Source organism: Penicillium argentinense (genome assembly GCF_028826775.1).
Source record: "Penicillium argentinense strain IBT 30761 chromosome Unknown utg000009l_segment0_segment0, whole genome shotgun sequence".
Classification (NCBI taxonomy): Eukaryota; Fungi; Ascomycota; class Eurotiomycetes; order Eurotiales; family Aspergillaceae; genus Penicillium; species Penicillium argentinense.
The window spans coordinates 5,166,578-5,183,892 of NW_026622668.1; the positions used below are offsets into that span (position 1 = coordinate 5,166,578).

Sequence of the window (17,315 nt, forward strand, 5' to 3'; positions counted from 1 at the left end):
ACGTAGTACCTGTAACCAAATAAACCAGAATTTAAGATATCTCTGTTAAAATATCCAAAAGCACTTTGTCATTAACCCTACATCCTTCATTTGGAGCGTTTCCCTGTCGAAATCCATGTTGCATCCAAACATGTATGACGTGCAAATCGACGCCCCTTCTGTTGCACTGAATGACTAAACGATATGCTGTTGAGCAAAGGGTCGTACTCTCAGTAGTATTATCCCAAATTTGCGTGTTCATATCCGATTTCTGGGGGACTTTGTGACCAGATTCTGCTTGGTGTAGAGCATCCAGGTAACCCAAGTTGTTAACCCCAACTAAAGGTAGTTGAGCTTCCGTCGCCGAAAAACCAAACATATCTACCGTATTCGATGGCGCTTCCATGAAATTATACGGCCACTCGTCAGGAAATATGTGGGGCTGTGGTGTTATGGTTCGTGATAGGAAATGGTCGCTTAGAACAGACCCCATTACCTTCAAAGAATTTAGCATTCCGATACGCCAGGCGTGGATGAACCGTACCTGTGATGAACCCGCCGTTGCAAATGAGGGGTTTTGGGCATCACTATTGGATTCACTCAGGAGCCCTTGGTTGATGCCTAAGGCAACAAGCAAATGTCTCATGGAATCATTCTCGGTTTGCAAATTGTATAGTATCTTTTGATGAAGGGATTCTTTCGTGGCGAGTATATTCTCATAATCTTTTAGTGTCGTTTCCAGGCTCTGGATGTACTCTCGACGCTGTGCCCTCGACCGTCGTTGATTGTGGCGGATACGTGCGAGATCCTCGCTCTGAAAGACAAGATAATTCAGGAAAAGTGTTTAGATAACTAGATATGTGATTATGTAACGCTGGACACCCGGACACCCACCTTCGTCTTTGTTTTGGGTCGCGGCATGGTCTTGACCCAGCCAGAAGGTCACAATAAGAGATTTTTGGTAGCTACAAGCCTGAATAGCAGGGGCCGAGTTGGGCGGGAGATCGGAGAGTGTGAATTCTTAGAGACCGGGATGGAAAGAAGTACGATTATTTATACTGAGCCTTTCGATGACGGCCGATCGAAAAATCTGCCCCACAGACATGGGGTATCTGGCCAATCATATAAAAGTGGTATGTCACCACAAACTTCTTGGCTAAGAATGGTCCAACCATGTGACAGCTGTTTATTAGGTGATTCCTGAGCTTCTGGCTCTGAGATCTAATTTAGTGTCAACGAACATTGTGAAGACAATATATATCGAAACTAACAAAGAAGTGTGAGATAGGAATCAAATTAGTTGATTACAAATAATTAATATATTTGCCCCCTCTGCAGTCCCCTTCGCTGTTACTTTGTCTTCTATCCTGCCTAATCTTTCCAGTCTAATCGCTTAGCCATGAACTTCACAGCGTAAACTAACCCTAGCAGCACGGGCACCTCTATCAAAGGTCTCACGGTAGAAGCAAGAGCCTGGTTGCTATTAGCGCCGAAAGTTGCCACAGTGACAACAATAGCCAACTCAAAGTTGTTGCTGGCCGCAGTAAAGCTTTGGGTTTCTGCCAACTTGTAGCCGAAGCCCATCTTGTATGCGATAAAGAGTGTGGCGAAGAATATAACGATAAACAATAAGAGGTGCGGCAACTCGGATGACAAAGACAACCTGATGGACTACCTGACGGCCCTGTGACGCGAACAGAACCAGGATTGTGAACATGAGTCCAATTAGAGACAATGGGCTAATCCACTTCAGAAAGACTTGATCGTACCATCTATCCGAAACCATTTGCCGAATGGTAAAGCGAGTAAGCCTTGCGGAGCCTAGGGGAATTCCCAGAAACACTGCGACACTCTTGGCGGCAGTGGCGTATTCGAATTTTACTGAATCGCCACTGATAACACCAATGAATTCACTGCAGAGAGCCTCGTACTTCCCTGGGGGTCCATCCGGGTCAGGTTGGTACTGTATGATTTCTAAAGGCGAGTGCAGTGATTCTTCTCCCAAAGGTCTCTTTCGCTTTCCGTCTTTTTTACAAAGTCGTGTCGATCGATGCAGAAGCTTTCTTCGTACGTACCCTTCAGACTACCCACCGCCTTCGTGGGTTGGTGCACTGCCACTTAACGATTCAAGTATAGTATGAATGCGAGAAGCACTATGCGAACTAGCCTTCTGATGCTGCGCGCCCTAGCATCCCCTGTAGCTAGAAAAAGGCGACATATGAATCTTTAAATTGTTAGATACCATGTGAACTGATTACCTACCGGCATTCCTATAGCCAGAATTGTGGCTCTAAATAGAATAGTATTGTGGAGATCTAACTGTCCAAAGCTATTGCACTACAACATAGTCGCTGTAGATAATTACTATATTTCACTGAGTGTTCTATCGGCTAGTCTGACCACTTCAGGCGCACTAGTTGAAAATACAGGGAGAAATGACAATATTCCGCATTGAAGTTGTGGATGCAACTGCCACAGAGCACATTCTAACAGACCTTATTCTGATAGCACACTTTTTTTTAACCACTCGTGCGCTTCGGAATAGATACCTTCGCACTTCAGCTCTTCCTTGTGACGTTTCACCGGATCTTGTTTGCGTGCATGCGTGAATGCATGCGAGCAGCCAACTGCCAGCGTCCATTTATGCGTACCTTTTTCAAATGATGATTCCTGGTCGTCTTTATTCTGTAATCCTGCCAGCATATGCGCCATGACCTGCGCTTCTAGCCGAAGCATGTCCCACTGGGCACCGATCACATATATCCACTTCGGCAGATCCTCCCTCCTTGCATAGCATGGACTTAAAAGTGGATCTCGTCTGTTCTGGCCAACTGGTACATAACCCCAGTCGAACCACCACGACGCGTCCTCCAATATATCCCTTGGCCCCCCAGAGTAGGGGCGCGCCGCTAGCTTCTCGTTTGGGGGGGGACACCAAAGTCAACGACAGGGTAGTAGACAACAGCAGCTGTTATTCGATCTTTGATGCCCTGCAGTTGTGAGACGGAAAGAGCCAGATTGCCTCCTGCGCTAAAGCCTCCAATAGCGACCCGGACTTTGTCGATAGGTAGTGCCTCATCCCCGAGGACCGCATTTATCAAGGCAGCAATGTCATATGTTGCTGTCGGGAACGGGTGACGTGGTGCTTTCCGGTAATCAAGGCTCACAACCAGCATTCCCGTACGTCTGGCCCAGGAGGTGCAGAATTCGTCGTCCATTCGGGGGCTACCAACCGCGAAACCGCCGCCATGTATGTCCAGATAAAGAGGTATCGGTTTATTGCCTGGCTGATATTGCGGTGGGAAGAAAATCCGGTTGTTCAACATAGGCCGACATAAGTACCGCTTGACCAGCGTCGGCTTCGTGGACACTGGCGTCGGGTTGTGACGCCGTCGGAAGAGGGCAAAGATAATTGTCGCAGCCTTAAAGAGCAAAATTTTAAGACACCAGACGAAGCGGGTGGGGAACGGGAATTGAACTGCGGGTGTTTCCACGGCCATGTCTGTCTGAAGTGCCTTTGCCGACATAATTGACGGGCAACTAATGTGGTGGATTATCGCAAGGCGACCTTGTTGCCGTAGGTTTATCACCGGTTGAACGTGCTCGACTGTAGGATGTTTCTTGTTGATGGCTTAAATATAATGACGAATTAAGGAAGTGGTCAAATAAAACCAAGAGCATCCAGGACAGGCTTGTTCACGCAGGAGCAATTCTCGAAACGCGGGCTCATTCTTATATTTCAGTCGTAATGATAACAGGGTCCAGCTTCCCGTTACGTATCGCATATCGCAGGACATCGAAACCACAAGTACAAGATCCTTTGGCTTCGTGACTTGGTACGTGCCCACGGGTGGAGATTGGTGTGAGAGATTGGCGATCACCCATGGGGTCGTCGGGATATCAATCTATCCGCGGTGGCTTACCGGGGGAACAAACAAGAGAGATGCTCGATTAACGCTCGTGTAAGGAGAAAGGAAACTGTTTTCGACATCGACTGTATTCTCGAACTCTCCTTTTACCGTGACCGCTCTTATGGCTATTGCCACGCGTAGCTCGATGGTGTGCCTTCGCTTATCTACTCTCGCATGCAGGGAGTCCACGAGGTTAACGTTCTGGTGTTCATTGCAGTCGCCATGTGGTATATCGATATCGAACCGAGCAATGGCCTCCCTGTCGATTGGCATATCAGCTCACTCCGCTCGAGAATCGCCCGAGCCCGTGCGGCATTTCCTATACTTTCGCGGTCGCGTCTCTAGAACATAAACCACGATGTCTACCAAGCCAGAATATACATATCGAGTGACCAGCGTACAGCACTCTGAGTGCTGCCTCAACAACAGCTAAGCGAAAGCGCCACTCCCGCGGGTCCCAAAGGGCAGGGCCTCACCCTCCCACCAGGTCAGCAACATTACTGCCAAACGAGTTAATTTTTACCGGCCAGCAACATCGTACTGTAATCCCACTCTGTAACCATAGGACCTTTCGGCGAGATATCAAGTGGTTGTCGATATTTCTGCGATATAAAACGATTGTGTTGTGTGCCAAGCGGGAACTAACGGCTCCCACAAACACGCAAGGAACGCGAAATCTCTTTTTCGCGGAGAGATTCGAACCATCGATCGTTCCTTGCAAGAGAAGGGGCCCTCTCCGTGAGAAACGTAATTCTGACGACCCCTTTCAGGTTTTCACATTTAATGGCATTATTGCTCGGTTCTTCTGCCTTGGCCTCTCTGCAATAAGGATTTCTTTCGTCGCGGGTTCCAGGGCCCATTTCACAGATTGACACGGGATCCTATATTAATATATGATCTATTGTGCGAACAAGCTTGAAGGTAAATAGACGGCAGGATCAAATAAGAACCATAAAGAATGCTAGTCGCAAATGTTTGTAGGCCTGTTCTATGGCTATTATATAATTATACATTTCGAAAGGCGTGCCTTTCCCTCTAGATTGATCATACTAGTACCGGCTGAATTATGCCGAATAGGAAGAGAGTTAGGACTAAACATCTAGGCTAGCTAAAGAGCTTACCTAGGAAGCCGGCGTAGTCTCCTAGTACCTGGCTTGGTGATGCTGGAGCACCATCTTATGGCTAGTCCAATGCACCATATTGATGTAATAGCAGCACGAGAGCGGTATTGTTATTTTCGAGCGCTTCACGCAACGGAGATCTTCCCATTATAGTAGTGGTGTTGACCAATGCGCCATGGACGAGGAGGAGCTTTGCTATAGCAAATTTGCCCTGTGACGAAGCCCTGTGAAGGGGCGTTTCCCCACTAGGTCTTGCCATATTTACAGGAGCATTATGCTCGAGTAGCATCTTCGTTGTCGCATAAGCATCATATGTTATCGCGATGAAAAGAGGTGTATCATCTCGATTATCCATCATCGATAGGTCGGCCCCTCGCTCAACAAGAAATTTCGCCATTGGAAGGTAAACGTCATCAGTGTCATTGTGAAGGGCATGGTGGAGAGGGGTAGCGTAGAAAATGTAGGGATCGATATATTCGTCGCCGCGAACATTGATGTCCGCCCCATAGTCTAGCAGCGCTTTGGCCATCACAAGGTCGCGATTTTCAACGGCTACATGCAATGGAGCCCTCCAACATGTGGAAAGTTCGTTCACATCAGCGCCGTTGTCTATAAGGAGCTTAGCCATTTCCGGGGTCGTGGCAAAATGCAAAGCACTTCCACAATCTTCCTCAAATCCATAATCGTCTGCGAAGTCTGATGCGCTAGGAAGGTGACCCACAGGGCCTTTGAGGGGTGCACCCATTCTTAATAAGATGCTCACCCCTTTTGTTTGGCCATGAGCGATGCACCATGGGAGAGCAGAGCTTGCGGAACACTTGACGTTGTGTCGGTAGAGGTTTTGAAGTAGAAGCCGGTAAAGTTTTGAGCCCGTTCTTAAAAGCGAATAGATATCCCTCTCAGTTTCCAAATTCTCGGCAATCGAAAGAAGGATTTCCGACGGTAAGTCAAGAAAGCGCATCTTCGTAAAAGAAAAGGGATAGTAGGAAGTCCTAAGATCCGAATGTCACCCCCGATCCTCTTTGTAAAAATGAATTGCAAGGTGGCCTGAAGTGATCGTCGATTTGAGAGCCGGACGGAGTTATTTTACCACTTACCCTTGCCTTCGCTGCAATCTCACCGCTTTGCGCTGAGGGGTGCGCCACACTGTAATAACAATCCACGGCTACTGGGAGGAAAGAAAAGAAGAGAAAGGAAGCGGGCGGACTGAGATATTTATACCTTTTCTCGGGGCAGTTGGTTTGAGGCACAATCACTAACGTCTTTTTTTGCTTCCCTTGGTCCCAATCCGGCAAACAAAAGCTAGGGTAAACAAATCGGCCATTCCACGTGCTTCAGCTCCCAACACTACCAAAAGTGGATTAGTCGCCCTCCGCCTGGCGACTTTGCGACGCACCAAATTAATGGGCCCTGAATCGACGAACTTCTTGTGACCATCACTCTCCTATCCGCCAAGAGAAGAATAATATGACACCAGTCCCATCCGTCCTCACCTGCCCGGCCAAAGCAGTCGAGGGGAAATCCCTGTTGCTCGTAATCTTGACGGATTTAGATCAAACCGGCCAGGCAGATCTCGTCCAACATGTGGGGGAATCACTGCCAGATGACACCAAAATCCAGTTATGGCATCCACCTAAGACGACGCTTTGGTATGTCACGCATCGGAGCTTGCATCAAGATAGCACCGCCAATATCTACGCTGTCGCCATTCTCGCCTACCGGTCAGGCTGGACCAATCTCCTCGTGGCCGACAACCTGACCATTCGCCAACTTACGAAGAACCAAAACATGGGCGAGAGCTCCTCTATATCAATGACTATGGTCGCCGTCCGAAAATCGCAATTTTCGCGGAAAGACCAAGTTCGTGTTGTCGCCCGTCGCACAGCAGGAAGAGACAAGGCAGACCTCCATCACACGCTCCATACATTTGATATTGCGCCGCATTTTCTTGGAGAATGGCATCACAGAGTGTCCAGAATCTACGAGGATGAAGGATTTGAGCTCTATGATCCGGATAGCTGCATTCTTGCGCCAGACACAACCTCATTTTTTGCCGAGGAGCTCGCCAACATCACGCACGCTGCTCTCTCAAAGAGCCTACCACCAGTGCTTGTACACTATATCTTCTCATTTATCCCTGAGGAAGACCCCCCACAGCCCATTTCTAAGCCATCGTGGGCAGATCACGATCCATACTACGTACAAATCTTCACTACGTTTTATTGCGGCCCCGAACAGCTCCTCCAGATGCAATTTGCAATCGACGAGGCGATACAGGCCTATTCGCGGAAAGAGGGCTCGCGCAACATAACTATACGCCTGATTCGCAGTAGCAATGAGAGCAATCGCACTCCGACCCGGCGCGATCTCATACATACCTGGGACCGTTATCATACACCCATGGGCCCTGACACTATATTTCTACCCGAACCCATTTCGGACTCGCAAGATCTGGAATCTACGAGATTGATTGTTCTACACACCAGCAGACACAGTCCCCTGGTAGCAGTGCCCATAACCCTCCGCACCATCATCCAGGGTGTATGCTCTGGATCTCTCGGTTTAACCGTGGACGCGCATGTCCTCACAACTATCCCAGCAGCCTCCGGTGCTAGAGTTCATGCACCACCCTTCCCAGCCCTTCTACACCAACCCTCAGTTCTGGCACCCTAGCGAGGAGAGCCCGTTGCGGGTCCCTCTATTCTATCTCACGGACAAACTGAACCCTGAGCAGGACGCCAGTCTCCAAGCGGAGATATACACACACTGGAAGCGTGAGGTGGACGACGAGCATTTCGATGACAGTGAGAATCTGGAGTGCATGGTTATTCCGTGGGGTAGGCACGAGACGGACGGTACTCTTGACGACATGTGGTCTATCTTCTGGAAAGTGGGCTTGGAGTTCTTTGTTCCGGTTATATTCTTCGTGGATAATCAATCCGGTCGCGATCACAGCGTGGTTATTGCGCAGGCGGACTTCGTTGACGATTTCCAACTTACCGACGAGACACAGGATGTGCTACAGAAGTTGGGAATCTTGGAAAGACCAGACCTATGTGGATTTCGGTACTGCCGGATTCCGGGCCGCCAGTCGCATTCGGTGCAATGGTATCTGGAGATGGAGGCTGGTGATATTGAGGATTTGGTGATGGAAGGGAGTGTACAGAGGTTTTCTAGGCCTGGCTGGCCGCATCATTTAATAGAGAGGTAACTTAGTACTGTAAAATGAAGTCCTTGGTCGGTAGCTGATTCTCATGTACAAAAGTGCCTTGTGGTAGTTTGAATCGGTAACCCCTCAAATAGGCTATAATCCGATGTATCAAGCACAGGTCCATCCTACATGGTTGAATTGGTGGGTCGGCTCGCCCTGATGCTCACTGAATAAGGTGAATTGGTTCTCATCTTTAGTTATATCTCGATATCGCAAGTTATTCTTATAGTTTGCATATATATGACCTTTACTAATACACTGCTCATGGGTTGCACGTTGGTTCACGGGTAGGAGTGACTGGTATCGTTCCTTTGGATCAGAGGTCAACTGACTGGCAAAGACAACTGAATAAGATGCCAGTCGGTTGGGACTGCATTTATAGACACTGCAAGCGATCTTGCGGACAGAGAAATACCGGAAGATTGTCACTGCCAGATGTTGATTGGCTAGACCCCAACCGCTATTTATTATTGGCGGGTCCTGAAGAGAGCACCCGAAATATTTGCTTCTGCTCGCTTTTTGATGAACAACAGCCAATCATAGCGTTGGATTGACATTCACGTAGGTCGCTCTCGGTCAGACTTTAATAATGCCTGAAGGCATCCAACATACATTATTCGCTGTTTGTAGTAATTATTATTGAGTGTGGAAGATATCTTAAGTAATCAGACTAGTCCCATCACAAATATCGTTCGGGATCGACCAAATCTCATATCTGCCTGTTACTTATTGAGTGCATCAAAAACCAACATATTCTTCACCATGCAGTTTGATTCCGTGTCACAACCAAGTTCGGATCGCACAACATGAATGTCGGGACAGGCTCGTATGTTTGCGATAATTCTGGCTGCATTCTCGCACGACGTGAATTGACCTATGTCCAGATCGCCAGCGGATTGCTGTGCTTTAGACACAATCCTAGGAGAATCGGGACGAAGTGCTGCAAGACATTCTTTTTTTGAGCCTTGGCCATTTTAACCCGTATATGGTTTCCTAGCTGATTTGGATCGGGTATATTCAACGCCGCCTATATCATGCTCACTTAGCAGAGGGTTTAAATCTCGATCAGGAGCTGTCTGCGAGTCGCTTGAATTCATAGGACAACTCCGCACTATCAGCGACCGTGAAGTTGCCGGTTCCGAAGAGGCCTTTACTGGAATATAGACCGTTTGTGATTCCAAGTAGCCTTTGATTTCTTCTTCTGTGACACCGCGGAGCACTAGCAGTGATCGGAGAAGAGCATTCTCCTTTGCGACTTTTCTTCCTGCTTCTTGATCATCCTGCGACGCGGCCACTCCAAGCCTTTCAAATGACCTTAACCGCTGCTCTAGGTACTGGGTATACTCCTTGCGCCGTGCACGAGAGCGCCGTTGGTTTTCGCGGATATGGGCCAATGCGGCAGCGCCACTCTTGTTCACGATTCGATCATTCCCTGTGCTCATCTTGTTAGGTTTGGAAAACCATATTCCAAAGAACGTCACCAGTGTGTTTAGTCGAAAGCGAATCGTTCATGAATCCATCAGAGCAGACGAGCCTGTCAAGAGTAACACGGTTGCCTCATTATTCGCGGTAATTAATTTCTCGGGGCAATTCGCTAGTTAACGTGATTCCTAAACGAGTGGGCCACCGAAACGAGTGGGCCACACATCAACAGTACACTTACTATACATATATATATATCAACCACAACGTACTGATATTGAATTAATTACTGCTTTTGACATGTCCTGATATCATGGCCTGTCTCTCGACACCCACTGCACCGTGCTTGTGCCCTTTTTGGTTGTGTATTGGCCTGATTTGTCACCTCCGCTGTGCCCGCTGCTTCGGTCGGAATTGCATGTTGAGGGCTCTCTACCAACGTAGAGGTCTCATGAGCAGCTATACTGCTATTATGAGATATCCGACGTTTAGATCGAGTGCGCTTTTGGGTTAAATTTGCCACAGTTGCACGTAGGCCTCGAACTTCTTCGGTCAAAAGCGCTGTTCTGTGCATATGTAACTCTGAACATTTAACGAGCTGGTTTAACGTGGTTTGCACAGCTAAAGGAGGGCTTTGAGACCCTACTTTGAGGAGGCCTTTCATCAATAATGCCCGTCGCTGTAGCTGACGGGTATTTTGAGGTGTTTTTGCAATTGAAGAAGTGCTCCCTCGGCTGGGAGGAGGGGTGGGCGTGTTTAGACGAATAGTCAATTTAGATAGCACGCGATCAGGATTATATGGTACTAATCCTGTAGCATTAAAACCGCTTTGGATTGATGCAGTAATAAGTGCCTTTTGCCGTGCTATTGGATATGTAGATAGGAAATCAAGCTTGTCAATATGATTGATCCCGTTGTGGATTTGCCGTTTAACTAAATCGCCGTAGCCACGTTTGAGGGTGGCAAAACAGGCCACATCTAGTGGCTGGAGTAAATGCGATGAATGTGCTGGCATGCATATTGGTATGATGTTGTTTTGGTCGCATATTTGGTCAAATTGAGGTGTTAAGTGGCTACCATGCCCATCAAGGACTAGGAGACAGTATTTGCCTGTTAACCGACCTTGAATAGCTGGTATAAAGCTTTTTTGAAGCCATTCGAGTCCGATCTCGTCTGTTGTCCAACCATTTGGGCTAATCATTAATTGCCACTGGTCTGGAAGCTCATCAAACCAGGATTCGATAAAAACCTTGCCCTTAAAGATGATATATGGCGGGAGCGCCCAACCAGTGGCGTTGATAGCTTCAATAACTGTCACCCACTCGCGATTTCCAGGTTGTAAAGATGCCCTCCGACCGTAGTATTCAGCCCTAGTGATGACTTTTGCGGTCGCAGTTAGGCCCATTGCGAAGCCCGTCTCATCAAAATTGAAGATATCGTTAGGTGCGATGCCGTATTGGATAATAACCTGTCGAATCCGGTCGAACCAATCGCGAATAACCTCAGGATCCTCGCATTTAGCCCTTCGATAGTCGTATCGGCGCGTGAAGCGACTTTTTAGCACATCTGAGTGCCTTCGAACAAAGTTATTGACCCAATCTCGTCCGACCGTAAGTGGAGGGTTGGTTTGACGGCTTGTAAGTAGTAAATTGGCCATTTCTCTCACCATATTGACCCTAGGAGGATTTCCACGTAGGTCCAAAGAGAGTATCCATTTCACAAGCGATTCCTCCTCATTGGCAGTCAATTTGTGGTTGTTGGCACGCATTTCAGTCCGAAATTGTTGGCCTTGTAGGCGTCTCTGTAGAGTCGTACGCGGGACGGAAAAGACGGTCGCAGCTTCACGAACAGAGTTGATCTCCTGATTTTTGATGGCTTTGATAGCTAATAGGATCCTGCCCTCTTGTTCTGTAGATTTTTGGCCAATTTGAACGCGATTTGGTGGCATTTTGGATGGTTGGAAATTGCCAGAGATCAAAATTGGAGATACGCGTGGACGCGTGGCCCACTCGTTTCGGTGGCCCACTCGTTTAGGAATCACGTTAGTCATCACTGTATTAGATAATCTATGCCAAGTGACCACACATCCAATCATCGTCCGCCGATGACATACTAAGATTTACGCCTGTAAAATGTCGGGATTCTCAGGTTGTCTCATTTCTGCTATTTTCCTACCGCTATGCCACCAACTCATACGTTGAAGTTATATTGCTCTACACCAAAAATTGCGTCGCCATTCAGGGTAGCAATTAACTCAAGGCCATTCTTGCCTCGCCATACATCTTCGAAAATGCCTTTTTCCGATATTTCTCAACAAGTGGCTGCAAACACCGCCGAGTCTAACAGCATAAATGAAGCCCAACAGGTTTATTCCTGCCGAACGTTAGCTTTGCGCTCAAGTGAGGATGATCCTTACATTCGCCAGAAGTACCGGCCATTTATTTTGTGCAACGATGCAGCCGAGGACTGGATCGATAACCTCGAGCTGACCACTGCTTTGAATATGGCTGAGAATAACATAAAAATCACCAACGACAGGCTGAAAGTCCTAGTACTTTATGGCAGTCTCCGGAGAAGATCATATTCGCGGCTAGTGGCCTTTGAAGCTTCTCGGATCCTTTTTCGTCTCGGCTGTGATGTCCGTATCTTCGACCCTGAAGGTCTTCCAGTGAAAAACGACAGCGACCATAGTCATCCCAAAGTACAGGAGCTCAGAGAACTCAGTGCATGGAGCGATGGGCATATTTGGGTTTCGCCTGAACAGCATGGAAACCTGGTTAGTGTTTCCCGCTACTATTAATGATATCACAAATACTTATGTGTCTTTGATTCTACGTTACTAGACAGCGGTATTCAAGAACCAAATTGATTGGATTCCTTTAAACACTGGAAGCGTTCGCCCTACTCAAGGCCGGACACTTGCCATTGCCCAAGTGTGTGGAGGATCACAATCATTCAATGCGGTTAACTCTTTGCGCATCCTCGGTCGCTGGATGCGTATGTTTACTATCGCGAATCAGTCCTCAATTCCAAAGGCCTACACCCACTTCCCAGACGAAGGTCAAGCAGGAGATCAACGGCTCATACCTAGTGGCAACCGGGATCGTCTGGTGGATTGCATGGAGGAATTCGTCAAATATACAATCCTCATACGCCCGCACATCGAGCTTTTTGGCGATCGCTTCAGCGAGCGGGAGGAGAAGAGATTGAAAGATGCGAAAGAAAATCCTCATTCGGCTATTTAAGAAATGGATGGTGGCCAAATAGTGGATGGTGAGGTGCTGTACGAACATTTATAGAGAATCGTTCATATACTATAAGTAATCTTCTGTTGTATCTTTTACCAATATAGGTGACTTGCGCAAGAACACCGGCTACTTTGTGTAGAGAGCATAGCGCTGATGCCCCGATGCGCAACAAAATTTCCATGCTTGATTTCGTAAGTAATATTGTGCAGCTAGCGTCTAGACCGCCACCATTTTTAGGACTAGGTCCGCCGTTGAGTTCAGGATGTCATTCCCTGAATATTATTGGGTGAGATTTATCACCCTTTCGGGGCCTCCCTTTACTCAATAAGTACTTGAGGCACGGCGCTCGAATCACAAAAATTCTTTACCCTCATTACTCACAGCAATATTGCAATATTACCATTGACATTGAGATTGACGCCAACGAAATTCTCAGTAACCAGCCGCTATTTGTTCACTGATAACCACGGCTTACATCGGGAATATACAAAGCAACACAATATGGAAAACAAATCTAGCGTTTTGTTCGTCTGTGTACATAACGCTGGCCGCTCTTAAATGGCTGCTGGCTACCTCGCGAACCTCGCAGGCAATACTATCGAAGTTCGCTCCGCCGGATCAGCCCCAGCCGAATCCATTAACCCCAAGGTCTTCAAAGCCATGCTAGAAGAAGGCATTGACCTCACTGATCAGAGACCCAAAATTCTCACCAATGATGTTGTGCAAGCCAGTGATGTGGTCATTACTATGGGCTGTGGCGACGTCTGCCCTGTATTTCCAGGCAAGCGGTTTCTCGATTGGCAATTCGAAGATCCTGCGGGCCAAGGGCTTGACGCTAGACGCCCCATTCGCGACGAAATTCGTCGCCGCGTTGAGACTCTCATCAAAGAACCCCAGCAGCCGCGCATAAACCGCTGGGCGACTCCTACTTCCATGCCAAGTTTGACAAATAAATGTGTGTCTTGAGCCTCGTAAACCCGCATGAGGCCGAGACAATGATCGAGAGACACATCGCATTCAAGAGTTCACGAGGAAAATGAGTTCAGAATTTCAACTATTTTTCCATTGTTAATTCGCAACTTACCGAATGTGGTGTCGACACGGCTTCCAAAACTTCCATCGTCGAAGCCCTTCGACTTTTTCACGCAATACTCAGCCGTACCCACCTTAAATGGCAACAGTATTATTTGGCGGCATAATATTGCGGCCCTCAGTTTGATGCGACTTGTTCAATAAGTTTTGCGCGCTAATTCCTTGGCGGTGAGGCCACGAAAGAGTTGCTCAGTGTGTATTGGTCAAGTCAATTTTCGAGAATTGAGTGTATACGTAGATATATATCTTACGTGTACTATGCGCTTTCTGCTTGATTGAACAAAACCTTCCTTTTCCCCTCAAAAGAAGCGTTCCTTGCTACCTGCAGTGAAGCATTTCATGGTAATAGAAATTGGAAACATAGCTAGCTGGACGGATGTTTACTATTTAATTTTACGAGGTTGAGCCAATGTCTAATCACATGCATCGAGTAACTAATCTTATTAAACGTCGAGAAGAGCTTTAAACACGTTTTTCAAGACGATATGATTACTAACGTGCTAAAAATGTGGATTCAAAGTTCCTACGTGAGTGGTTTAAAACTGTTCAGTCTGCAATCAATAAGAACGGTATCTAAGCAGAGGATATATATAAGTGTAATGAGACTAATTTTGCGATAGGCCTCATATCAGCACAAAAGGTGGTTACTCGAGCTAAATATCATGGTCGTCGGGCAGTTCTACAGCCTCAAAATCGTGAATAGATGACTGTTATTGAGTCAGTTAGTGTGGCTAGTTTTGCTCTCCCACTATACATCTTCAAAGCTAAAAACAACAACACTAGTTAGCTTAATAGGCTTCTAAAAGACTAGAGAATTCAAGTACCGTCTAATTGCTAGACTTCGGATGAAATTAGTGTCAGATAGCTTCAAAACCTAGTAATCCTATTCACATCAGTTCGGATGAAAGAAAAATATCGCCTTCTGATCCTTAATTGCTATAGTAGCCATCTCATGCCTCAATTCGACCGAATTTGTGCTAAAATCTTAATCATCCCACATTCCGCATGTGCATAGGCTAGCTTTCCTGTCAGGTAAAACTAGCTCTACATGGCAAGGTGGCGCTATAGCTAGTCACTGACCCTGAGCCAATACTAAACGAAGAGAGAGGGAGTGTGGGCTGGTAATGCCATAAGAAGCATAGTGATATAAGTGATATGCAAGATAATCACGATCATCCCGTCCTCAGCTAGAACAGTGAGGAGGAGCTGTGTGATTCAGTGATCTCATTTTCTCGGCCAGAGAGAGATATAAGAAGGCCATCTTTCCTCCCGAATGGTACATTCGACAAGCAACCAGAGTTGTCTTCGATTGACTCTTGAACGCTTTGTCTCTCACTGAAATCAATCTCCCATCTTACTCTTCTTTGTCAATATGGTGCGCCCCTTCCTTTTCCTTGTGGTCCTTGCACTTCTCGCATGCCACGTCCCCGCTCAAGCCCAGGACTCTTGCTACTCCTGCAAAAACCAGGAGAAATGCGATCAGACATGCCAGGACTGCGGCGGTAAAGCCGACCCGCGAGGCATACGTAGCCTCATCAAGAACGACATGTGCAAACGATGCGCTCATTGCACAGGCGAAGAAGAGCCCTACACCGACACCCAAGATAAAACCAGGCTCCGCTGCGAAGAGAAGGGTCAACACTCCGATTCAACGAGACGCACACCGACGGCGGCCAGTGCTGCAAAAAGCGCGAAACGCTGCTAGTGGATGCCGACACTGGTGAGGACAAGTGCGGCGACGAGGACCACCACCCGTTGTACGACACGACCACCAATGAGGGCTTTTGCTGCCCCGTGGGAGTGGAACGATATGAGAACGCCAAATGCAAGAGCGAGAGCCCTGATGATCCTGATGACCCCGACGATGACCACCACTGCGGCGACAAGGTCTGCCCGGAAGACCACCATGACCTCGGCTTCGAGTACGGATCCTGCTGCAAGATCAAAGATATAATATTGAAGAGTTTCGACGCCAATTAGCAGATGCTGAACAACGGCTTTCGGCATCTCAACAACAGCTTTCAGCATCCCACCAGCGGTTATTCAAAACGAACCTTCCCACATTTCTTGATGGCCCCCATAAGAACCTCTTCCTCGGCCTTGAAGTCTAGCTGGACGAGACCTAGTCGATGCGTGCGGATGCTGCAAATACGGCCAACAAACTTCGCCCCCGATACCTCGGGGCCTGGGACACATTCACAAGCGAACAAGAGGAAATTTGGCGACTGCTGATGGACTCGTTGCATTTTCCACGCTGAATATCTGCTGATCGGTACAGATATGGTGTTGCCAGCCTATTGAGAGCCCACCATGTCAGAGCCAGCGCCGCATGAGAGGGCACGTCGGCCCACGTTATGATGATATCGAGAAGCTCTTTTGGCAGTCTGAGGAGAGTTGACCGTTCCATTCTGCAAAATGTAGGCCAGGGGCTCTAGGACGGATAATTAGACATCATGTACTCGATGTCTCGAAGGTACTAAGTGCGCATCCGAGACGAGGCTGACCCGTATCCAATGAGTCATGTGATAGCGTTAAGCAATTCAGCCTATACCGCCAGCCTCTTTGCCCTACTAGTATACCACAGGTGCTCACTATCACTTTTGATTTTACGACATTTCTTTATATTTATCGAATATGGAAGTACTGGTTGTAGATTGACTAAGGGGCGTCGAATGTCGGAAGTTGCTTCAGCCATGACTGCGTCCATTGCCCAGGCCTGTATCATCGCAATTGACCCACGACGTCACACACAATGAATAACACAAATTCAATGTTTATCCAAGGGTAGACGAATGCAATGTGATCATGTGCTCACCTGAATTTCAAATAACCTCGTGAAATTGCGATGACGTCGGTCTGTTATGTAACGTAATTCACTACCGAGTCGCCCACCCTACCGAGCCGCCCGCTCCGCTCGGCCCCTACCATTATTTTTGAATATTACTCGACCACCAGGAATTGTATGAAATTGATAAATATATCAAACTAAGCCGGGCAGTGTGTTCTCTTATGCCCAAGAGTATTGCAATTCGAACAACGCGGCGGCGCTCTCTGAAATGTCGTTTTTCCTGTCCCACTAGGACCTGCCGTAGTAGTATCATTGGCACGAACATATTCCTCCTCCCACTGTGCGCGCGTACAACCCTCCGATCGACCAATATTTGTGCCAGGAATTGCTTGTTTCTTCTGCTGCTTAGCATGGGTAGCGTGCATTCGGTTGATATCAGCTAAATATAGCGTTTTTTCATGCATACTAGAGCGCGCGCTCTTTGCTAATTGTTCGATTTGCACCAAAGCTCTCTCAATATTGGTATCCAGCGCTAATTGGCGA

The 17,315-nt window shown here is 47.5% G+C and overlaps 7 protein-coding genes across 7 annotated transcripts; 4 read left to right on the forward strand and 3 right to left on the reverse strand.

Annotated features, from left to right (window-relative positions):
• Nucleotides 1-1,350: 1,350 nt before the first annotated feature.
• On the reverse strand, nt 1,351-1,563 carry N7532_009506 (Arsenite efflux transporter (ArsB); the record flags this gene model as incomplete). Its single annotated transcript, XM_056621997.1, has 1 exon — nt 1,351-1,563. The coding sequence occupies one exon, from the start codon at nt 1,561-1,563 to the stop codon at nt 1,351-1,353; it is 213 nt and encodes a 70-aa protein (XP_056472803.1).
• Nucleotides 1,564-2,888: 1,325 nt separating this feature from the next.
• Nucleotides 2,889-3,506, reverse strand: N7532_009507 (alpha/beta hydrolase; the record flags this gene model as incomplete). Its single annotated transcript, XM_056621998.1, has 1 exon — nt 2,889-3,506. One exon carries the CDS (start codon nt 3,504-3,506, stop codon nt 2,889-2,891), a length of 618 nt encoding a protein of 205 aa, XP_056472804.1.
• A 1,566-nt stretch (nt 3,507-5,072) lies between these two features.
• On the reverse strand, nt 5,073-5,756 carry N7532_009508 (ankyrin repeat domain-containing protein; the record flags this gene model as incomplete). The annotated part of the gene is made up of 1 exon (XM_056621999.1): nt 5,073-5,756. The coding sequence occupies one exon, from the start codon at nt 5,754-5,756 to the stop codon at nt 5,073-5,075; it is 684 nt and encodes a 227-aa protein (XP_056472805.1).
• A 722-nt stretch (nt 5,757-6,478) lies between these two features.
• On the forward strand, nt 6,479-8,222 carry N7532_009509 (uncharacterized protein; the record flags this gene model as incomplete). The annotated part of the gene is made up of 2 exons (XM_056622000.1): nt 6,479-7,552; nt 7,611-8,222. The coding sequence occupies 2 exons, from the start codon at nt 6,479-6,481 to the stop codon at nt 8,220-8,222; spliced, it is 1,686 nt and encodes a 561-aa protein (XP_056472806.1).
• Nucleotides 8,223-11,934: 3,712 nt separating this feature from the next.
• On the forward strand, nt 11,935-12,889 carry N7532_009510 (uncharacterized protein; the record flags this gene model as incomplete). The annotated part of the gene is made up of 2 exons (XM_056622001.1): nt 11,935-12,420; nt 12,488-12,889. 2 exons carry the CDS (start codon nt 11,935-11,937, stop codon nt 12,887-12,889), a joined length of 888 nt encoding a protein of 295 aa, XP_056472807.1.
• A 561-nt stretch (nt 12,890-13,450) lies between these two features.
• On the forward strand, nt 13,451-13,858 carry N7532_009511 (arsenate reductase ArsC; the record flags this gene model as incomplete). Its single annotated transcript, XM_056622002.1, has 1 exon — nt 13,451-13,858. One exon carries the CDS (start codon nt 13,451-13,453, stop codon nt 13,856-13,858), a length of 408 nt encoding a protein of 135 aa, XP_056472808.1.
• Nucleotides 13,859-15,356: 1,498 nt separating this feature from the next.
• Nucleotides 15,357-15,964, forward strand: N7532_009512 (uncharacterized protein; the record flags this gene model as incomplete). Its single annotated transcript, XM_056622003.1, has 2 exons — nt 15,357-15,618; nt 15,690-15,964. 2 exons carry the CDS (start codon nt 15,357-15,359, stop codon nt 15,962-15,964), a joined length of 537 nt encoding a protein of 178 aa, XP_056472809.1.
• Between the last annotated feature and the right edge of the window lie 1,351 nt (nt 15,965-17,315).